At 46.3% G+C, this 24,034-nt stretch overlaps 1 protein-coding gene across 4 annotated transcripts in view; it reads left to right on the plus strand.

Annotated features, from left to right (window-relative positions):
- Nucleotides 1-24,034, plus strand: part of KDM5B (lysine demethylase 5B) — a 178,815-nt gene that overhangs the window by 98,426 nt on the left and 56,355 nt on the right. For all 4 annotated transcript variants that reach the window (XM_084611400.1, XM_084611399.1, XM_084611401.1 and 1 more), the window contains 6 exons: nt 2,698-2,860; nt 4,897-5,016; nt 8,157-8,351; nt 9,021-9,202; nt 11,591-11,715; nt 12,329-12,479. In XM_084611400.1, coding sequence (XP_084467526.1) covers nt 2,698-2,860; nt 4,897-5,016; nt 8,157-8,351; nt 9,021-9,202; nt 11,591-11,715; nt 12,329-12,479 — 936 coding nt within the window. The remainder of the gene's footprint in view (nt 1-2,697; nt 2,861-4,896; nt 5,017-8,156; nt 8,352-9,020; nt 9,203-11,590; nt 11,716-12,328; nt 12,480-24,034) is intronic.

Raw genomic sequence — 24,034 nt, forward strand, 5'->3', positions numbered from 1 at the left:
TTTCGCCATGTGCGCGGGGTTTAAGATCTGTGTGCGCGCACACAGCTTAGAGGGAACAGTGGTCACAACATCCTCTGGCAAAGAGTTTCACAGGTTGACTGTTCTGCATCTTTAATAACAATTTTATCATGACTATCTAGTGTTGGTCCTATATTCTTGCTAGGGTTTCTTTTGTTCCTAATATGTTTTTAAAAAATAGCTTTCCTTTTAGCTTTCTTTATCAATTTTCTGTACTTCACACCTTCTAATTTTATACGCATTGCTATTTATTTCCATTTGTTATACAATAACTCCTCGCTTAACATTATAGTTATGTTCCTGAAAAATGCCACTTTAAGAGGAACAATGTTAAGCAAATCCAATTTCCCCATAAGAATTAATGTAAATAGGGGATGGTTAGGTTCCAGGAGAACATTTTTCACCAGGCAAAAGACCACACACACACACTTTTAAACAAACAATTTAATACTATACACAGCAATGATGATGATTGTGAAGCTTGGTTGAGGTGGTGGAGTCAGAGGGTGGAAGAGGGTGGGATATTTCCCAGGGAATGCCTTGCTGCTAAATGATGAACTAGCACTTGGCTGAGCCCTCAAGGGTTAACATGTTGTTGTTAATGTAGCCTCACACTCTACAAAGCAGCAGGAATGGAGGGAGGAGAGACAGCGTACAGAGAGAGAGACACACACACACTGTGTGTGTGAGAGAGAGACATGCATCGCCCCTATGAGTACACTGATCCCACTCTAAGTACACTGCCTTTTAAAATAGATCAGCAAGTTGAGACAGCAGCTGCTGCCAGCAAGCTCCCTAAGTCCTAAGCCCTGTTGTGTCGTCGTTGCTCTCTCCCCGTCCTCCCCGCCCCCTGTTCTGTGGAGATGGCTTACGGGGGAGGAGGACACCCTGACAGTAGCACCCCTCTTCCCCCACCCCTCTACACAAGAAGCAGGAGGCTCCCAGAGTAGCTTCCAGGCAGAGGACAGGAGCAGCACAGGGCAGTGGGGGAGGGACAACCGAACTGCTGGCAATTGGTAGCCTGCTGGGCAGCTGCTGCACAGGGAACTTAAGGGAGCTGATGTGGGGCTGCCGGTCCACCCTGGTTCCAAGCCCACACCACTAGCTCCAACGGGCTGCTCTTCCTGCAAGCAGTGGACAAAGCAGGCAGCTGCCAAACAATGTTATAAGGGAGCATTGCACAACTTTAAACGAGCATGTTCCCTAACTGATCAGCAACGAAACAACATTAACAGGGAGGACGTTAAGTGAGGAGTTGCTATATATTGCTTCTATGGCGATTCTGCCTCAGCCAGAGGTTGTCAGGCCCCAGGTGGAATTTGTTGCATTTGCAGTGAAAGAACACTAACCTGAACAGATTTGCTCGAGGCAATAAAAGTGGAATTCCACAATACACTCTTACAGGCAATTTCAAAATACTTTAAATTACACATTCAGAAATCTAGCTAATTATGGGTTAAGTCTGAAGAGAGAGCCTGTAGCATTAAATGTTAAGAGTTATGGCAGTGGATAGAGCAGGGGTGGGCAAACTCTGGCTCGGGCTGGGGGTGGGGGCTCTGGAGTGGGGCCAGAAATGAGGAGTTCAGGGTGCAGGATGGGGCTCCAGGTTAGGGTAAGGGGGATGAAGTGTGTGTGTGGGGGATGAGGGTTCTGACTGGGGGTGTAGGCTCTGGGTTGGGGCTGGGGATGAGGGGTTTGGGGTGTAGGGGGGTGCTCTGGGCTGGGATCAAGGGGTTTGGAGGGTGGGAGGGGGATTGGGGCATGGGGGGTGAGGACTCCGGCTTGGGGTGCAGGCTCTGGGATAGGGCTGAGGATGAGGGGTTTGGGGTGCAGGAGGGTGCTCTGGGCTGAGACCAAGGGATTCGGAGTGTGGGAGGGGGATCAGGACTGGGGCAGGGGGTTGGGGTGGGGGGTGGCTCAGGGGTGCAGGCTCCGGGCAGCGCTTACCTCAAGCAGCTCCTGGAAGCAGCATCATGTCCCTCCGGCTCCTACATGGAGGCAAGTTGTGTTGCCCCATCCACAGGTGCCACCCTTGCAGCTCCTATTGGCCGCAGTTCCCGGCTAATGGGAGCAGCGGGGGTAGCATGTGGAGCGGAGCCCCCTGGCTGTCGCTATGCATAGGAGCTACAGCGGGGACTTGCTGCTGCTTCCGGGAGCTGCACGGAGTGACCCCCAACCCTGCTCCCCGGCTGGAGTGCTGGAGCAGGGCAAGCCCCAGACCCTGCTCCCCAGCAGGAGGTCGAGGGTCGGATTAAAATGGCTGGTGGGTCGGATGTGGTCCATGGGCTGTAGTTTGCCCACCCCTAGGATAGAGTCTTAGGGGTTGTCTGTGTGATGGGGTAATGCACCCTATGGGGGTGTGATTTCTAAAGTGCACTAATGTGCTGTACATTAATTGGTCTGTGTAGACTAAAGGTTCCCCAGTGTACGTGACCAGTATTGTTTCGAACAGTGCTATCTTAAAGTGCACCAGTAAAGTCTATATGGATGAATTAATGCACAGCATGTTAGTGAGCTGTAGAAATTACACCCCTGTATAGCATGTTACTCCACCATGTAGAGAACCCTTAGTACACTCCTGAATAGTGCTTATTTAGCATCCTTTTCTGTACAATGTGTTGTGAAGCAAGAGCCTGTAAATGTGAATGTATTTAGCATCCCCTTTTTTTAAACTTGCAGGGGTGAACCGAAAACGTGGTATGGAGCCCCGGGATATGCGGCTGAGCAGCTGGAAGACGTAATGAAGAAGCTGGCTCCTGAGTTATTTGTGTCTCAACCTGATCTTTTGCATCAGCTTGTCACCATTATGAACCCAAATACGCTGATGGCCCATGGAGTGCCCGTATGTCATTGGAGTTCTGTGCTCATTGTCATTTATCTCCTTTTCTTTTATGTTGGCTTCTTCTGTAAGGTTGACAATTTAAATCAATTGTTAACACACCTTTGCAATAGCTTATGCATGTATTGCACACTATAGCAATAACGTATTGGATGAATTAAATTTGTTTGAGCTGGTATAATGTACTGTTTTGAAAGGATGGGCAATGCAGCCATTGCTTTTTAGACTTACTTAAGATGATTATTTCACATGCTCTTCTCCAGAGAGACCTGTCTCAGTGGATTTCCATTCCTGGGTCTATGTTCCACATAAGGTGGTTTGAGTTTTTGAGGCACTTGTGGAGTCTTGTCAGGTGCCCTTTAGTTGGACGCTAGAGCTCTTGGCTGCCCCCTGTTTGTTCCAAGTTTATTTCCTTTCTGGTGGTGTTTGGAACACAACTTCCCAGCAAAGGAAGGGGAACCATGACTTCTTTGTAGATCTTCTCTATAATGCTGAATAATTTGGCAGTGCCTCATCTACATCCTTCCTCTCATATTTCCTGTCATTCTGGGTCATTATTTAGCTGTTAAAGAAAATGCATCACTCACCATCCTCCTTCCTCTCAGTCTTTGAACGGATGTACTTCCCATGTACTTAACTGGCTTTTGAAAGGAGCTGACCTTGGAACCCAGTGGAAACATAGAAGGAGTGAGGCAGTGTAAGGTACCTAAAGTGTGATTTCAGAGACACAGAAGTTTTAAGCTGTGGGAATTCTTTATTGATCTCATGATGTTTCAGAAAACAAGAAATTACAGGTAACTTCCAACCTCCTCCCCTCGGCCACCTGCGCATTTTTAAACATCTTCATCTCAGTGTATACTTCAGCAGCTCACTAATCTTAAACTTAATTCCTCTTTATGAAGAGCCTAGTGACTTTCATATATCACTTGTGAAATGAGACAGAAGGCTCTCATTTTAAATACTTCTCTGACCAATACATGCATCTCAGAATTGCAATGATAGCTGAAGTCAAATTCAGAGTCCACAAAAATGTGTGGAATATGCGGGTTTATCTTGTCCTGATTTAAGATGATCAGTGAGGTCACATTAGTTGATAGCTGCAGATTTACTGTTTAAGGCTATATTGTGACTTAGCCTTGTTTAGGGCTGCATCAGCTGGAGGGGCTTGTTAGGGAAAGTAAAGCCTCCACTTATTCTCCTGTGTGGCCACATCAAACCCGCTTACATCTGAGTCCAGGGTGGGGGAGAGCAGCAGGGACTTGAGCGGTATAATGTGCTGGTTTGAAAGGTTGGGCAATGCAGTCATTGCTTTTTATCTGGTTGTTTGGATGGGGTTGGGAATTAGGCAGATCCCATGGCTGTTCTCCCTTCCCCTTGTGTTCAGCCAGCTCTGGTTGGTGGCCTGTGGGGTGAGAGTTTGCTGTAATGAGTCAATACAGCGTACTTCCCTCCCTGCTGTGCAAATTCAGTCTCGCTTCCTTTCCATTGCTCTTTCTGTAGCAGCACATCTTCACACTGTCCCTTACTCAGAGCTGAAAGGAAACTTGATCTTGCCCTAAATGACCCTTTGGTTTGCCACCTTTTAAAGAAAAATATATATTCAAAATCAAACAAAAAAACCCATCAGCCACCAAGCACGAGAATATTTGTTTATTTTTTAAAGCCAAATTTGCTGTTTCTTGTTTGAAAAAAATACGAACTATCTGCCACCTTTATGGTACATATACTGACTGAGTGGTAGCTTCATCTGCCAGTAAGGCTGAGTAACACTCTGTGCTGGGAGTTGTTTCATCAGCATTTTTCAAGCTAATTGTTGATACTAGGAGTTTACCTGTAGTCTTGTGGAGTGCAGGGTTAGTCCCTGTACTTTCTGAATAAAAATCGTAACTCTTTGGCTGAGGTTTTTAAAGTATTTTAAGCTAAATAAATGGGCATCAGGCATCCACATCCCCTTGGTTGCTTTGAAAATCTCAGCCTGTACCTCTGTAATTTTCACCCGTTGTTAGAAATCAACTTGGTTTGCCTCTTGTTTTTATTAGGTTTACCGAACCAACCAGTGTGCTGGAGAATTTGTGATTACATTTCCAAGAGCCTATCACAGTGGCTTTAACCAGGGTTTTAATTTTGCTGAAGCTGTGAACTTCTGCACAGTTGATTGGGTATGTTTTAAGGACATGGCATGAATTTTCAGTAAAAGTATATGCTTACTAAGTAATGTGGTGGTAATTTTATTCTGCATGCACAATCTCACTTGAGTCAATTGAGTGGAAGGCATAAAGAAGAATTTTCCTAGTGCACAATGACCAAAGAAAACACAGCGTAGATAGTGGTACTTTGCTATTTTTCACTTTGTGCAATACTTCTAAGTAGGTAATAAAAACGCTTTAGCTGTACATAGCTTAGTGATTTCAGAATACTAAATTAACTTTAAAACGAGTTCAGTGTACTGACTGAACACTTTCTCCTCACCCAGCTCCCCTGAAAGAATCAAACATCTATTATTAACATGGGTTGTGATCCTTAGTTACACTAAGGCCATTTATGCCATGGAAACAGCCCCTTGAGAAAACCCATTAGGCAAGGGACCTGCCCAAACAGTACAGAACTTCAGAAGACTCTACACAGATTCTGCTCCCAGCCTGCAGTGAACAGGGCATGTTGGTCATGGAGGTATGGCCAGAGTGTACTGAACTATGGGTATTGTCTGCTTCCCAGTGCCCATAACAGTTCTGGGGAAGCAGAGCATAAGTCAGAGCAGCCTCAGGGTTGCTTTAACTTATATTAGGGACTGGACAGAACCCTGCATGTCATGAGAATACAGAAAGCACAAAGGTTGCTTAAAGCTACCTTTTTTGCACCCCACCCCCATTCTTGACCTAATTACAGGAAAATTATTATTCAGAATCGACCATAGGGACTCTTCCAACTTTGCTTCAAATACCTTTTAAAAAGATTCTTATGGCATATCTTGGAACAATTATTTACTGCAGTCTCAGACAAAAATTATGTGCAAGCAGCTCCAAGTTTCTTGCCCATTTTTTGACAGTAAATTGTATTTACTTAAATTGTAAGCTGCTTGAAGCTGGGACTGTCTTTGTTTGCACAGCACCTAGCACAATAGGGTCCTGTTCCATGACTGGGGCTCATAGGCCCTATGATAAGACAAATAATTATCAGTGTGACTGTCTTCAGGTTACATCAGTGTGGAATGGAACTCTTTTGGACTATTACTCCACTTCACTGATTTTGAATGGACCCTTTAAGCAGTACTGTCAAATCCAAATTGTAAACTCTTTAAATCTTTAACAGTATTTAATCCTTTTTATGATAATACTTTCTGTTGTTAGGTAAAGATTGGAACTGTCCTCTCTTATTTAAATAAGAGCAAAATCAGAATAGGTTGTGAAACATGGTTTGCTTTGGCATTTCCTAGTTTTTATCTTGACCACGTATCATAGCTCTAACCATCTGTAGAGATCCACTTGTTCCATCTCACCAGGAAATTCTGTGCACTAGCATGAGGTTTTCACATTGCTTTCACTTGGAAAAAGTAACCAGGAAAACTGCATTTCTTGCATGCACACACCAGTTGTTAAGTACTGTAAGATTTATGCAATTGCATCTCAGTGAATCAGACAGAACTGTTCCAAGAGGCCATTGCCTGGAGTGTACATCAGGGTTAATTTAATGGAAGTCTTAGTGGTCTAATCCTAAATGATAAAACAGAAGATTCCTGTTCAGAGCAGCAGCAGATAATAGACTACTGTACAAACCAAAGATTATGGCTATTAAAGCTATTTTCTGTCCTTTTTATTGCTTTTAATCAAAATACACTGAGAATGGTTCCTCCAAGATAGACCAAATGCAGCCACCTTATAACATCTATAACATGATAACAAATAATATCTCCAGCGATTAAAATATTGTTTGGTCTCATAACTGTCCTTTTCAAGTACAATTGTTTCTGATTACTCTGGATTTTCCCAACACAAATTTTGTCATTCTATGAAACAATTTTCAGTCATTTACTTGTGGGGCATTTGGAAATGCTGCTGCTCTGACTTCAAAATGCTGTTTATAAATATGACAAGGGAGGCTAGAATAATGTATAGACACTTCAGGCCTGTATCCAGAGTCCCAGCTCCTGGAGTCATATGATTACATCAGAATGTAAATGTTAAAAAAAAAAAAAAAAAACAAAAAACCTGTAGCCCTGATGGTTGCAAAGATAAACTGGAAAATGTGATGTGAGTGTAACCACTGCAGTGATGTCAGCCTCAGTCTGCAGACAGCCTAAAAAAATAGTGAAACAGGTGAACTGTCCCATTCCTGTTCATAGAGTGTTAACTCCAAGACTCATTGCTCTGGGGATTGTTGTGGTTGTCTAGGGCCCTGGATTTTCTTAATCTGGCCCTGAGTGCAACAAGTTTCCAAGTCATAGAATCATAGAATATCAGGGTTGGAAGGGACCTCAGGAGGTCATCTGGTCCAACCCCCTTTTCAAAGCAGGACCAACCCCAACTAAATCATCCCAGCCAGGGCTTTGTCAGACTGGGCCTTAAAAACCTCTAAGGAGGGAGATTCCACCACCTCCCTAGGTAACACATTCCAGTGCTTCACCACCCTCCTAGTGAAATAGTTTTTCCTAATATCCAACCTAGACATCCCCCACTGCAACTTGAGACCATTGCTGCTTGTTCTGTCATCTGCCATCACTGAGAAGAGCCTTGCTCCATCCTCTTTGGAACCCCATTTCAGGTAGTTGAAAGCAGCTATCAAATCCCCCCTCATTATTCTCTTCCGCAGACTAAACAATCCCAGTTCCCTCAGCCTCTCCTCGTAAGTCGTGCTCCAGTCCCCTAATCATTTTTGTTGCCCTCTGCTGGACACTCTCCAATTTGTCCATATCCTTTCGGTAGTGGGATCCCCAAAACTGGACACATTACTACAGATGTGGCCTCTCCAGTGCTGAATAGAGGGGAATAATCACTTCCCTCCATCTGCTGGCAATGCTCCTACTAAATCCAAACACAGTAGTCAGTATCCTGAGTTATAGGAACTTGCTCATGGTCTTCTTTACTCTTTAACATGTGGTATACTTTTCATTTAAAATTAATATAGTTTCTAGAATGTGCTGCTATTGGCTTGCATTTGGTTGGATAGATAGTAATTAGTTAATAGCACAAACAGTCTGTGACTTCACACTATTATGCCTCTAAAGGTTTCATAAATAACATTTAAAAAAAACTTTCTGCCACTCCCTCCATCCTCTCTTTCCCCTCCCCGCCCCCCGATACAGCTGCCGTTGGGTCGCCAGTGTGTGGAACATTATCGCCTGTTAAACCGCTACTGTGTTTTTTCTCATGATGAGATGATATGTAAAATGGCTTCCAAAGCAGATGTCCTTGATGTTGTGGTAGCTTCTACTGTTCAGAAAGACATGGCTATTATGATTGAAGATGAAAAGGCTTTACGAGAAGCTGTGCGTAAACTGGTAAGCTTTAGGAAATGAAATTATGCTGACTGGAGTAACTTTAAAGTCATGATCAGAAGTTCATCCATGGTGTCCTGCATTAATGTTACCCTAAACCATAAGAACATATGAATGGCCATACTAGGTCAGACCAAAGGTCCACCCAGCCCAGTATCCTGTCTGCCGACAGTGGCCAATGTCAGATGCTCCAGAGGGAGTGAACCGAACAGGTAATGATCAAGTGATCTGTCTCCTGCCATCCATCTCCACCCTCTGACAAACAGAGGCTAGGGACACCATTCCTTATCCATCCTGGCTAATAGCCATTAATGGACTTAACCTCCGGGAATTTATCTAGTTCTCTTTTAACCCTTTGATTTCAATGGGACTAGTTGAGGAAAGAACTACTTGACATTAGTGGGGTATTAGAATCTGGCCCTTAGTAGATTTTTTTTTTTTTTTTAAAAATGCATTTTTAAAATAATAGGTTTTATAGTTTCTTCAGTAACTTAGTTGAAGAGGTTGAGCCCTCATTAACCAAAATGTGGTTATTTTCATATGGCCAGTATCTTAATCCTAAACTTTCATGATAAATTATCTCTTTGATCAACTTAACTTCTGATCTTCCAGTCTGAACTAGTCTGCTCTGTTTGTTATACTGTGAAGTCACTTTAGTGTATTCTGTTGTAGGGAGTGACTGATTCCGAGAGGATGGCTTTTGAAATGTTGCCAGATGATGAGCGCCAGTGCATAAAGTGTAAAACCACTTGCTTCATGTCTGCTGTCTATTGCTCATGTAAACCTGGCTTACTGGTATGCCTGTATCACATAGAAGATCTCTGCTCCTGTCCCACCTATAAATATACACTGGGGTATGTTTTGGCAAGAAAAAAGTATCATTCATTGGGGGTCTATGAGGACAAGATATACTTTTCTTAAATTTAGTTTTTCGAGTAATCTAGTGGGGGTGAGGGGCACATCACTCATCTGCTTTGCTAGTGATGCCATTTATATTTCTCCCAAAACTGTGTTCAAACTTATTTCCACAGTGCCCCAAACAAAGAACACCGTTTCTGAGATGGTGTATAATGCCATTAACTCTTCTTTTTCAAATCCCACAAGAGATATTTCTGCCATAACACCTACAAGAGAGACAAGGTGGGTGAGGTAATATCTTTTATTGGACCAGCTTCAGTTGGTGTGAGAGACCAGCCTTCAAGCTGCACAGACAGAGCTGGCCTGGGAGAGGTACTCTGAGCATCATAGCAAAATGCAAGGTGGAACAGATTGTTCAGTGTAAGTAGTTAGCACATATTGTAAGGGACCGTTCAAGGTAGAGTGGATAAAAAGTGGGGGGAGGGGGGTGGGTTAGTGGGTTACAGATTGTTGCAATAAGCATAAATCCAGTGTCTGTTCAGTCCATGGTTTTTCGTGTCTACCAGAGTTATGAATTTAATCTCCCAGGCTCATCTTTTGAAAGTGTTGTACAGGTTTCCTTTGAGGATGAGGACTGGTAGGTCAGATACAGAGTGATTGCTTTGTGAAAAGTATTCACTCACAGGTGGTAGGGTATTTTTGTCTTTTATTATTTTCCTGTATCTGTATGAATGAATGTATAAGTTCATTTTAGAGTGCAGTAATTGTCTGGTTTCACCCACATATGTGCTAAATATTTATGCTAAATAATCTGTTCCACCTTGCATTGAGGTGTGATGCTCGGAGTACCTTTCCCAGACCTGAAGAAGAGCTGTGTGTGGCTGGAAAGATGTTGATCCAATAAAAGATATTACCTCCTCCACCTTGTCTCTCTAATATCCTGGGACCTACACGGCTACAACTACACTGCATGTAACATCTACAATAAATTAGTGTGCTCATTCTTTATATGTAGAATATCATAGAATCGTAGAATATCAGGGTTGGAAGGGACCTCAGGAGGTCATCTAGTCCAACCCCCTGCACAAAGCAGGACCAATCCCCAACTGTACACCAAAAGAAGTGTTGTTTCATCTTGCTATAGTAGTTACACAAGAACGGCCACACTGGGTCAGACCAAAGGTCCTTCTAGCCCAGTATCCTGTCTTCTGACAGGGCTGCAACCTGGGGCCCCTGGAAAAATAAATCCTAGGCAGTGATCTCTGGAGCGCTCAGGCTGCCTGCCCTGGCCCCATGCCGCTCCCAGAAGCGGCGGGCTGCTGGCGCGTCTCTGCGGCCCCTGAGGGGGAGGAGGCTCCGCACGCTGCCCCCACCACCAGCACCATCCCCACAGCTACGGGAGCGGCGATTGTGGGTGCAGGCAGCACATGGAGACGCGCTGGCCCCCTCCCCACAGGGGTGCGCAGAGACATGTCAGCAGCCGTCCGCTTCTGGAAGCGGTGTGGGGCTATGGCAGGCAGGCAGGTAACCTGCCTGAGACCTGCTGCGCCACCGGCCGGGAACCGACAGTGATAAGCGCCTCCCGGCCAGCGCCTATACCTTGCACCCCCTCCTGCGCCCCAAGCCTCTGCCTCAGCCTGCTCCTGCACCCAAACTCCCTCGCAGATCCTGCACCCCCCTCCTACATCGCTGCCCCAGGTCAGAGTCCCCCTCCTGCACCAAGCTCCCTCCCAGAGCCCTCACCCTCTCCTTTATTCCAACACTCTGCAGCAGTCCGGCGCTCCCTCCTGCGCCCAAACTCCCTTGCAGACCCTGCACCACTTCCTCCTCCGCTGCCCCAGGTCAGAATCCCCCTCCTGAACCCAAACTCCCTCCAAGACCCAGAGCCCCCTTCTGCACCAAACTCCCTCCCAGACCCCGCACCCCCTCCTGCACCAAGCTCCCTCCCAGGAAAAAGACTTGTATACAGGCCCCATAAAATCTAATAGCCCCGGGCCTTCAGGAGAGTTAGTCCGGCCCTGCCCAGAGGGAATGAACAGAACAGTTAATAATCAAATGATCCAGCTCTAGCCTTTGCTGAGTAACTGAGTAATCAAGTTGCTTTCCTGAGCTGCTGTCCTTCATCCTCTGTTCCCCTCCACTGTTTTGTTATCTCTTCACTGTCATATTTTCAGTTGGATTGCGAGCTCTTCAGAGCAGGAACCTGGTCTAGAATTTGTAAAATGAGGTGCCTAATATGCTTGTGAGAACTGAATAATATAACGAATAATAGTAAGTACAACTTCTATAGATAAAGCAGTGATGATTCATATGGACACTAGACAATCTTATTTTGATGTTCATTCATGCCTTACTAAAGGGATTGAATTCTGTGCCCCTTCCAGATATCGATACAAACTAGATGATCTCTATCCAATGATGAAAGCACTGAAATTGCGTGCAGAATCCTACAATGAATGGGCTTCAAAAGTAAATGAAGCTTTGGAGGCAAAAATTAACAATAAAAGAAGTATGTATTTTCCTTATCTTGTATTTGCTACAGATGCTAAAAAATTGTCAGTTTCCAAAATGTTTCTTATTTCATTGTTAACTGCTGAAACTCAACAACTTTGTCTCTGAAGCTTATTTATGTATCATATGAATAAATCTGTATATTTACAGGTTTCAGAGTAGCAGCTATGTTCGTCTGTATCTGCAAAAAGAAAAGGAGTACTTGTGGCACCTTAGAGACTAACAAATTTATTTGAGCATAAGCTTTTGTGAGCTACAGCTCACTTCACTGTAGCTCACGAAAGCTTATGCTCAAATAAATTTGTTAATCTCTAAGGTGCCACAAGTACTCCTTTTCCTGTATATTTATATACCTTTCCATGACTCCTCACAACTGAGAGGGAGAGTCCCCAAAGGAAAGCTTGTTGGCGGTTGGGTTGTATGGGTTTGGCAGGTAGGGGATGTTGTATATCTGAGAGTGCAGGTTTTTTTAAATTTCTATACCAGCTTCAGGGTTTTTTTTATTAGACATTGTTGCATACAATTATTGCACTGCAGTATTCTTCTCTATTACTTAAAATCAATCCTAAAAAGAACTATTTTTAATTCAAGAAAATATTCTCTTCTAAAAGGCCTCATCAGTTTTAAGGCTTTGATAGAAGAATCAGAAATGAGAAAGTTTCCAGATAATGATCTACTGCGACACCTCAGATTAGTTACTCAGGATGCAGACAAATGTGCCTCAGTTGCACAGCAACTTCTTAATGGCAAAAGACAAACAAGGTATGTGCTGCACTTATTTCAAATTACTGAGGGGAAATTTGGAAAAGGCACTTGTTTTATGGGTTTCCAAATTACAGCAACCCTTCTGGTCTCCTGAAAAGATGTCCTACTTCTGGGGTCTGGTACTTCCTGGCACATGATATGTCAAGTGTCCTGAACGTTACAAAATTTCTAAAGGCCACCTGTTCCAAAGGTCAGACTAGATGATCATAATGGTCCCTTCTGACCTTAATATCTATGAATCTATGAAATTTGAGGCAGCATTAAGTAAGTTATGTAAAATAGCACTCGCCTTTCACTTCCTGGTGATCCATTGCACTTTAAAATGTTTCTTACTTTCCTCAGAGGAAAGTTGTTTCTTCTTCGAGTAGTGTCCCTATGGGTGCTCCACTGTAGCTGTGTCTGTGTCCCTCCGCTGCTGATCCGAGATCTTCAGTAGCCATGTCTGTTGGGCCTGCACATGGACTGTTCATGCTGAACCTCGAGGCTAGCCATTGCACATGGGCTATTCACCTTCCTGCCTTCTACCCCAAGCTTCACCAAGACAGTAGGGAGGCCATCTGACACACCTTCATAGAATCCTAGAATCATAGAATATCAGGGTTGGAAGGGACCTCAGGAGGTCATCTAGTCCAACCCCCTGCTCAAAGCAGGACCAATCCCCCACTAAATCATCCCAGCCAGGGCTTTCTCAAGCCTGACCTTAAAAACTTCTAAGGAAGGAGATTCCACCACCTCCCTAGGTAACGCATTCCACTGTTTCACCACCCTCCTAGTGAAAAAGTTTTTCCTAATATCCAACGTAAACCTCCCCCACTGCAACTTGAGACCATTACTCCTTGTTCTGTCATCTGCTACCGCTGAGAACAGTCTAGATCCATCCTCTTTGAAACCCTCTTTCAGGTTGTTGAAAGCAGCTATCAAATCCCCCCTCATTCTTCTCTTCTGCAGACTAAACAATCCCAGTTCCCTCAGCCTCTCCTCATAACTCATGTGTTCCAGTCCCCTAATGATTTTTGTTGCCCTTCGCTTGTCTCTCTCCAATTTCTCCACATCCTTCTTGTAGTGTGGGGCCCAAAACTGGACATAGTACTCCAGATGAGGCCTCACCAATGTCGAATAGAGGGGAACGATCACGTCCCTCGATCTGCTGGCAATTACCCTACTTATACATCCCAAAATGCCATTGGCCTTCTTGGCAACAAGGGCACACTGTTGACTCATATCCAGCTTCTCATCCACTGTAACCCCTAGGTCCTTTTCTGCAGAACTGCTACCTAGCCATTCGGTCCCTAGTCTGTAGTCGTGCATGGGATTCTTCCATCCTCAGTGCAGGACTCTGCACTTGTCCTTGTTGAACCTCATCAGATTTCTTTTGGCCCAATCCTCTAATTTGTCTAGGTCCCTCTGTATTCTATCTCTACCCTCTAGCGTATCTACCTTAGATGTTAGGAGAGCCCCTTTCATTTTATCTCCATAGGACAAAAACCTTTAGGAAGTCTCCTAGATTTTCTCTCGATGGCAGAAAAGTCTAGGGGCTTAATGATATCAGCCCAAAGGCTCTCTAAATGGGTCTTGATTTGCGTCAGGCAGTGCTACCAAATTCATAACATGGCTCCCCCAGACTCCATCCGTACAGATTGCATGAGATGGATCTCCTCATCTGTCGCCTTCTTTAAGGACGTCCCCATCTGAGAGATCTGCAGAGTGGCGATGTGGGCATTAGTCCACACCTTCGCAGAACATTATGCCATCACCGGGGACTCTGCCTCTGATGCCATCTTTGGCCACAGTACTATCACCTGTGACTAACCCGACACTGAAGTCTCAGTCCTCCAAGAGGGGTACTGCTTGGGAGTCACCTATAGTGGATCACCCAGAGGGACACCACTTGAAGAAGAAGTTCCTCACCTTGTGAAGTAATGATGGTTCTTTGAGATGTGTGTCCCTATAGTAAATGCTCCACTACCTGCCCTCCTCCCCTCTATTTCAGAGTTCTTGCTTATGACTCTGTGTAGAGAAGGACCTGAGGATGATTAGCCCGTGTGTGCTGGCTAGCCTGGTGGTGGAACACGAGAAGAGACAGTGCATGTGCAGGCCCAATGGACACTGTTACTGATCAGCAGTGCAGGGATGGGGGCACACCTATCGTGGAGCACCCATAGGGGGGCACATCTTGAAGAACCATTGTTATTGCACAAGGTGAGGAACTTCTTCAGATATTGATGGACAACAGTGTTGATAGATGTTTGGCTGCGTGCATGTGTTATTTTTGCATGCTGCACTGGCTCTGGGCACATAGCCAATACAGCAGGCTTCCATCGAACTGCCCAGTAAGACCGCAAGACTTGGTTTAATAGTGAAGGACCTGGTCAGTTTTATTGCCAATGAAGCATGGTGCTAATGCCCCGGTTCAATGGTTACAGGTACAGTAAAACATGTATGCCCATGACAATAGACCAGCTCAGTGATCGGCGTGACGTTCCATTCCTCCCTAGGCCAGACAGAGACACTTCCTTTGGGGCTTCATTTTATACATCAATACAAACAAATTACATATTGTCTCTAGGATGTGGTTAGTTAGCTGTCCCATGATGTGGGCTGTTACCACCCATTATTTTGTACATATTGATTCAATCAAAACATCTCTATTCATCACATTGTCATCCTGACCTTATATTTAGGATGGGTCAGCATGTTCCTGTTGTCTTTAGGGAATATGTTGGTGTTCTGGTACCACCCTTCTGGAATGTGTTTGCGTGAGTGCTCTGTGCCTAGCACCTCTTAAGAATGTGTGTTTTTGAAATATCAGCCCTGTTCTTGCCAGATTCTGTGAGCAGGGCCTGCCTCTAGCTCACAGCCTGATTTTGCTTTGTATCAGGAAAGCTTTGACCACTACTTTAGCCCAGACCTCAGGCCTCAGATCAGGCCTCTGATACAAGGGCTTATGTTTCAGGCCCTCTTCCTACTACAGACAGCACCAACAGACACTATCTAAACATAAAAGATAAAGCTCAATCTCCTCTACTGTGTCTGAAGGCTCTGAAATGGTGGCAGTGGTGCATAAATCATTGTATTCACTCCACATGCCTACACCTAGTGGGAGTTCAAAATGTCCAAGCAGACTTCTTGGGCAGAAAATGTCTGGACCAATATGAGTTTTTCATAAAAACATGAGTTGTTCTCTTCCTTTTCAGCAACTGGTGGACACTTGTGGTGGACCTCTTGGCCACTAGGAAAAACTGCAAATATTACCTTTTTTTGTTCCAGGACAGGGAGTGTCTCTAAGATGCATTTCTTGTAGATTGGAGCAGTGCCTGTCTCTAAACATTTCCCCTAATAATTCTCCGCTCTTATGTGATTTAAAAGATCCAGAGAGGCAGGCAAGAGTACCGGTTGCATCAGTGTTTCTAAGACAGCACTGGTATACTGACCTGCCAGAGCTCTCATGGGAACCATGTGTCACCATCCTGTGTCAGGCACACAGTTGAATTCTTCTCCAAATAGTGTCCCTATGGGTGCGCCACTGTAGGTGTGCGTGGACCCCCATGCTGCCAACTGGAGAATTTCAATAGCAGTCTGTCCCGCACATGCGGCTTCTCACCCGCCAAGAGGCTAGCCAGCATGCAAGGGCATTTCCCTCTCAGTTCCTTCTCAACCACCCCTGCCAAATCTGAGAGCTGTCCATTCATGGATCATTAACTCCCCATAGTTTTGCAGATTTGCCTTTTTTCTTTAAGTTCCTTGGCTTTTTTTAGTTGGCCTTGCTGGAAAAAAAGAAAAGAAGAAAGTGTTTGCCTCCCGCCAACTCCATTGGGGGAGGAGCGGGGACCCCCCTGGACAAAGCTATGTCTGGTTCTCCAGGCCTCAAGAAGTGTCTGAGCTGCAAAGAATCCATCCTGGTAATAGACAGACACTCTCAATGGGTTTGTTGCTTGGGGGAAACAGCACAATCCACAAAAATGTGGTTGGTGCCAGGAGCTAAAATCCAGGTCCGTGAAGGACAGAGAATTGAGGGGCTTAAACTCCTGCTCATGGAGTTGGCCCTTCAATCCTCAGAGTCCAGCAAGAGCTATCACCACAACCTTCTACGTCAAAGGCAGGTGATTGCAAGGAGATGAGCCACTCAGTCAAGACCTCTAAGAAAAAGTCTGAGAGTCCCTGCAGGAAGCCAAGATCGAGCTGGAAATGTTCCCCGGCTCCATCATTTGTCATTGGTACTATCAGCACTGAAGCCGAGTAAATCAAGTGCCCAGGGCACGCAAGGTACTAAGACAACAGAGCAAATCGGTCAGCCCAAAGACCCGTTCGGCACAGGCAAGGAAGCTCTGGTACTGAGAGGGTGTGAAAAACATAGGAAATCCACCCCGGGGAAGGCTACATCATTGCAGCCAACAGCACTGACTCCGGCACACCTAGTACTGGTGGATCGTATGGTCAGGCCCACATCGCCGTTGGTACAAGCTGCTTGGCACTGACAACTGACGGCACAAGTGGGTGTTGGAAATCGTCCAGACTGGATATGCCATCCACTTCCCCACCCTTCCCTTTCCCTCTTCAGGGACCCTTCTCACAAGGGTGTACTACGCCCAGAGCTGAGCCATCTCCTCAGTGTAGGAGCAATAAAGCTGGTACCCATGCATCTCCGGGGCAAAGGCTTCTACTCTCACTACTTCCTAATACTGAAGAAAAAGGGAGGTTGGAGGCCCATACGGGACCTCGACCTCAGAGCACTCAACAGTTTTGTCAAAGTGCAGAAATTCAAGATGCTCACTCTATCAACAATCATCGCAGCTCTAGAAGGAGATTGGTTCTCGACCTTCAAGATGCATACTTCTATATTTCCATTATACCAAGTCACAGTCATTAACTTAGATTTATGTTGGGCCAGGACGACTACCAGTACATAGTCCTCCCATTTAGCCTCTCTTTGGCCCCCAGGGTATTCATAGAATCATAGAAGATTAGGGTTGGAAGAGACCTCAGGAGGTCATCTAGTCCAATCCCCTGCTCAAAGCAGGACCAACACCAAGTAAATCATCCCAGCCAGGGCTTTGTCAAGCCAGGCCTTAAAAACCTCTAAGGAGGGAGATTTTTCCACCACCCTAGGTAACCCATTCCAGTGCTTCACCACCCTCCTAGTGAAATATTTTTCCTAATATCGAACCTAGACCTCCCCCACTGCAACTTGAGACCATTGCTCCTTGTTCTGTCATTTGCCACCACATGGAGCCTAGCTCCATCCTCTTTGGAACCCCCCCTTCAGGTAGTTGAAGGCTGCTATCAGATCCGCCCTCACTCTTCTTTTCTGCAGACTAAACAAGCCCAGTTCCCTCAGCCTCTCCTCATAAGTCATGTGCCCCAGCCCCCTGATAATTTTTGTCGCCCTCCTCTGGTCTCTCTCCAATCTGTCCACATCCTTTCTGTCATGGAGGGCCCAAAACTGGACGCATTACTCCAGATGTGGCCTCACCAGTGCTGAACAGAGGGGAATAATCACTTCCCTCAGTCTGCTAGCAATGTTCCTATTAATGCAGTTTCACATGCCATTAGCCGCCTTGAGAACAAGGGCACACTGTTGACTCATATCCAGCTTCTCGTCCACTATAATCCCGAGGTTAGTTTCTGCAGAACTGTCACTTAGCCAGTCAGTCCCCTGCCTCTAGCGGTGCATGGGATTCTTCCATCCTAAGTGCAGGACGCTGCACTTGTCCTTGTTGAACCTCATCAGATTTCTTTTGGCCCAATCCTCCAATTTGTCTAGGTCACTCTGGACCCAATCCCTACCCTCCAGCGTATCTACCTCTCCCCGCAGTCCAGCGTATCTACCTCTCTACCCTGCCCCCAGTTTGCACCCTCAGCAAGTTTGTGGATGATGCTAATCTATCCCATCATCCAGATCATTAATAAAGATATTGAACAAAACCAGCCCCAGGATGATTGCCTGCTCAGGGCTTGGTCTTATGCAGAAGCCCAGCGAGTCACCCAAGCCACATGAGGCCTGTTCTTAAATCTGGACCTACAGATCAACCAATAAAAATTTACTTTGATACTGGTACAAAGACTTGAATTCATAGGAGCTGACCTCGACTTTGTTCAAGTGAAGGTGCTCCTCCCTGATAGAGACAGTACAATCCAGCCCACAAATCTTGGCCAGACACTGTCTTCACCTTCTGGAGTATATGACCGTGGACATATCAGTCATTTCTCATGCCAGACTACCTGTGAGATGCCACCAAGCGTTGTACTGTTCGATTTACAAACCAGAGACCGTATAAAGAAACTTATGTCGATGCCCATCAGGGTCAAGTAATCTCATGAAGGACAGTGTGCACATGTTACATAAACTGACAGGGAGGTGCCAGGTCACATTCCCTGTGTGTGGAAGCACTAAAACTATGGAACTGGTGCATTTCCCACAGTATCTTAATATCAGTGGCCTAGCTACCAGGAATACACAACACTACAGGCAGTCGGAGCCACAAATTCTCTCACAATCTCAAATGGCAGATAGATTTGGGGATACTGCACAACACATTCCGACTATGGGGGACGCTGGTAATAGACCTGTTTGCTACTTACCAGAACAAGAAATGTCCACAGTATTGCTCCAGAGCGGGGGGAGGGGGATCAGACAACTCTCCATAGGAGACGCTCTCCTCCTTCCATGGGAGAAGGGCCTTCTTTACACCTTTTCCCCATTCCCTCTGTTACTGGAAGTCCTGTTGAAAGTGAAAAGTGTAAAAGCAAACATCATACTGATTGCTCCCACTTGGTTCAGGCAGACGTGGTACACTTACCTGTCACATCTGGCATTATGTCCACCAAAGACTCTTCCAATCACTCCTCATCTGTTGCAGAATGAGAGATGCACTCTCCATCCCAGCCTGCGGATTCTGCGGCTCAAAGCATGGGTCATTCATGGCTTCAGCATATAGAAACATCTTGCTCTGAGGAGGTGCTGTTACACAGTTGGTACATCCTTTCCTAGCTACAAAAATGGAAGAGATTCCAGATCTGGTGTCACCCCAAATTCAGCCACCCTATCGGTAGTCTTGGACTACCTGTTGAGACCTAAGTAATGGAGACTCTATTCATTCACTAAAGGTTCATCTAGCAGCAATTGCAACCTTCCACCAGCAGGTAGGTTACTCAATCTTCTCCTATCCAATTTCAAAGAGGTTTCTCAAAGGCATAACAAACCTCCTTCCCACAACCCAGATTTCCCACTCCTCAATGGGATCTCAGACTAGTGCTAAAAGGGCTGACTAGACTGCCATTTGAACCTATGGCCCCTTGTTCATTAACTCACCTTTCCATGAAGATGGCATTCCTGACCGCCATCATCTTGGCAAGAAGGATAGGGGAGATAGTGGCTCTGATGGTGCATCCCCCTTTCACTGTGTTCTTCTCTGACAAAGTCACACTTAGACCACATCTGAAGTTCACTCCCAAGGTGACTTCTTCATTTCACATGAATCATCTTATTCAGCTTCCAGGCTTTTTTATCCCAAACCTCATCAGGATAATATGGAAGCCATCCTCCATACACTCAACATCAGGAGAACCTTGGCCTTTTATTTGGACAGGACAAGAGCTGAGTTTTGTTCACATTTCTGCCAAGCACTGCCCTTTGGAGCCAGCACCTTGCTCTGAGCAATGTAGAAGAGCAATTCTACAAACTACAACTAAGAACTCTTCATTCTACCTGGGCAGTGCTGTTCACTGATCTTCCACAACTGGGTACGCACAAGAAGCCCCTGAAGAAGAAAGGATACTTAATAACTGGTTTGTTCTTTGAGAGTTATTGCATCTCTTTACTTCAGAGTTCTCTATATACCTGAGATTCTGTGATTCAGAAGAAGGAACTGAGCTGGTTGGGGGCTGTACTCCTATAAGCACTTTTGGTGCTACAAAGGGGCACATCAGAAACCCCAAAGACACTGTTTTGAAGAGGGTTCTGTGATCTCAAGGTGCCAGGGCACAATCCCACATGTGTGAATCAACAGTTGATTCTTGAAGAAGAGCAATTCCTGGTAAGTAGCTGTTTCTGAATTTATCTGAAGCTGCTGTAGAACTTCCAGTCTGATATGTCACAGAGTTGCAGAGTGTAGGTCCAGCTTCCCTTGGAACACATGGATCTTTGAATTAATTTAAAAGCTACTTACCTATCATTCAACATAATGTGGATTTTTAAACTTACTCTGTTCTGTATGTAATTTTTTTGGAAATTAGTCTCCATTTAAAATAAGACAGTTTAAACAAATGAATATTTATTTTAACAACAGAGGAACAGGAAAGCTCACCAGGGTATGCTGATGTGACTGGAACATTAGCTGGCATGTTCTGGAGTTAAGTCAAACTGGCGGTATATAAGCTTTCTTTCATACTCCGTTCAGGACACTCAGACCTAGTTACTATCTGCTTGACTGCAGAAATGCTAGCCAGTCTAATAAAACCCACAAACAGCTGATTGAATGTGATGATTTAAAATGCAAATTAAAATGTAGAGATTGCAGCATAAGAGCCCTTAAAAGTTTTCAAAAGTGACTAAGTGATTTAAGAGTATAGGTTCTATTGAGAATCAATGGGATCTGTGCTCCTCTGGTCTTGCCTAGATAGGGAAATTGACCAGAATAGCCATTGTGGAAAAAGCTGTTCCTCTATGGCTACTGTGTAGAGTTCACACGAGGAAGTACTATATTGCAGAATAAAAGTCACTTTATTTCTGAATAATTAGTGTGCTTCTAAAGCAGAGGAAATAGCTAAATAAAATCACATTTATTCTGGAATAGTATGTCCACATGAAGAGTTATTGCTGGATTGTTTATTCCACTATAGCTATTCTTCTTTGAGTGCTTGCTCATGTCGATTCCATTGTAGGTGTGCACATGCCCACGAGCATGGTCGTCAGAGACTTTTGCCTTAGCCAGCTGTTCCGCCCTCCGGAGTGCCACACTCATACCACAGTGTATCAGGTGCTGACTGCCCATGGTGATCAGTTGGAGCATCTCTGTCCCTTGCTCAGCAAGCAGTCAGCGATTTTTCTCTCCTATCTCAGCCTTGTGCTTCTAACTGCAAATAGTTTAATTGTTTGTTAGTCAGTTTTTAAGTAGCTGTTAAGTGTTTAGTCAGATAGTGTCCTGGCAGACTATGCCCTAGGCAGGGCATGCCCCGCTCTCTGGGTTTTAAGCCTTGTTCCACAAGTAACAGGCCTATGCCTGTTAGTGACCTGCATGAGAGTTGTGGAAGCTGCCTCGGAGAATCCCACATAAAGGAGCGCTATCACATCTGTAAGAACTTTCATCCTCGGACACAGAGATAGCGCGACATGCGTCTCGGAGCCAGCATGGCCTGACACAGCATGTAGCATACCCCCAGTGCCGGGTTCTTCCCAGCACTGATCCCCGTCGACAGTGTCGAAGAGGAAAACAAAGAAGTTGGCACCAGCAAGCCCTGTTCGGGCCTTACACCCACTCTGGACCTGCAAAAGGGCTTAGCCCCGTGGAGTTCCTCCCCACAAAAGGACCCGCCACCTACTCCAGGGAACGGTAAAAGGCCCAAGTCGAGACCACAGTTGACCTCCTCTCAGCTCCTGGTGCCTGGAGAGTTTTGAGCATCCCTGCTGCAGCCGGCACCGTGTGTAGCAATGGAACTGGCTATGGCTCCCTGTGAGGGCAAGCCCGCCTACATGGTTAATCATAGAATATCAGGGTTGGAAGGGACCTCAGGAGGTCATCTAGTCCAACCCCCTGCTCAAAGCAGGACCAATCCCCAATTTTTGCCCCAGATCCCTAAATGGCCCCCTCAAGGATTGAACTCACAACCCTGGGTTTAGCAGGCCAATGCTCAAACCACTGAGCTATTCTCCCCCCCCCCCCGAGCTATACCCCCCCCCCCAACAGGGCATTGCACTAGACAAGCGAGCACTACTGATCTCCAGAGCCAAGACAGAGCCCTAGGTCACTACGTTCTTGGTCTCCACATCAGCCCAGGTCTCTGGTTCGCCACTATGAATCATCAGCACCGGGCTCCTGATCCCCGTCTTCGCGACCTGGTGTAGATGATCTCCTCAGACCCGGTCTTTGTTGCACTGTCGGTCGCCATCACCGAGACCTCGAGGTCTCTCCCTAACCTGGCGCTGCTCTCCCTTCTCCCGGCACCAGTCAGACCACTCCCGGCACCAGTTGCCCCGTCTTGGTCACTGAAGGGTGACGACGTCTCCCCCTTGGAGGAGGAGTTCAGCCCCTCGCCTGGACAGCAACTTGATTGGGCTCCAGAGGGCGTATCTGCAGCATCAGTGCCAGCCTGGCAGCAGGGCCAGTGGCCAACCCAATGACCTTATTGGAACCCCTGGGGTATTCCCATCATGCCGTTGCTACACTCCCGCCAGCCCTCAGTCACTGCGTTGGAGAGGCCGAAGTCAGCACCCATGGCACCAGGTTTGGTGCAGGATGCTCCAGTAGCTGCTGCGGGTGATGAGCCAGTACCCACTCTGAGGCCACCTTTCGTGGTGGGTGAGGACACTGCCAGACCTCCCACAGTGGTGCAATCATCATCATCCTTCCCAGACAAGGCAGAGGCGGGCCCCTCCAGAGTTAGCTCACCAGACAATTTCAGGGAGCATCTGGCATTGATCCGTAGGGTGTCATCAAACTTGGGTCTGAAGGCAGAGGAAATGGAGAAGCAGACGGACACATTGTTTAATGTGCTCTTAGCATCCATCCCAGCCGACGTCACACTCATGTCAAGGGGGTCCTTAAAATTGCCAAGACCATTTGGCAACCCCGGTCCTCCATCCTGCCCACCTCTAAGAGGGTGGGAACGAAGTACTTCATTCCTACGAAAGGGTTTGAGTATTTATACACCCAGCTAAGGGACCTGCTGCAGCCGGGGCGCCCCTTCCTCAGCCCCAACTCAGCCCTGGACCTGCCGGGGGAGGGGCACCTATCCCACAGCCCCAGCCCTGGAGCTGCTGTGGCAAGGAGAGGTGCCTGTCCCCTGCGGCACACGTGCTGCTGTGGGGAGAGAGAGGGAGAGGGGGTCCTCTCTCACCGCCGGAGCCCCCTCCTGCATCCCAAACCCCTCATCCCTGGCCCAACCCCAGAGCCCCCTCCCCCACTCTGAACCCCTCAGCCCCACCCCCACTAAATGAATTTTGTTGTGTGCACCAATATGAAGGTGATGTAGCCAACAAGAGGGATAAACAGGGGCCCACCAGTTCCACCCCTAAGAATGAGGAGGCCAAGAGGCTGGATTTGTTTGGTCACAAGTTTTTTTCTATGGCCAGCCTCCAGTTTCGGGTCACTATAACTTTAACTTGTGGGACACTCTCCTTAAGTTCAAGGACTCCATGTCTCAGGAGACGGCCCAGAGTTCGCAACTCTGGTGGAGGAGGAGACTGCAGTGGCTTGGTGCTCCCTCCAAATGGTCTGGGGCGCGGCTGATTCAGCTGCCTGGGTGGTACCCTCGGCAGTGGTCATGCTATGCAGTTCCTGGCTTCAGACTGCCGGACTGTCCCAGGTATTCACGACCTCTTGTTTCATGGTGTTGAC

Source organism: Lepidochelys olivacea, assembly GCF_965140295.1.
Source record: "Lepidochelys olivacea isolate rLepOli2 genome assembly, chromosome: 21".
Taxonomy (NCBI): domain Eukaryota; kingdom Metazoa; phylum Chordata; order Testudines; family Cheloniidae; genus Lepidochelys; species Lepidochelys olivacea.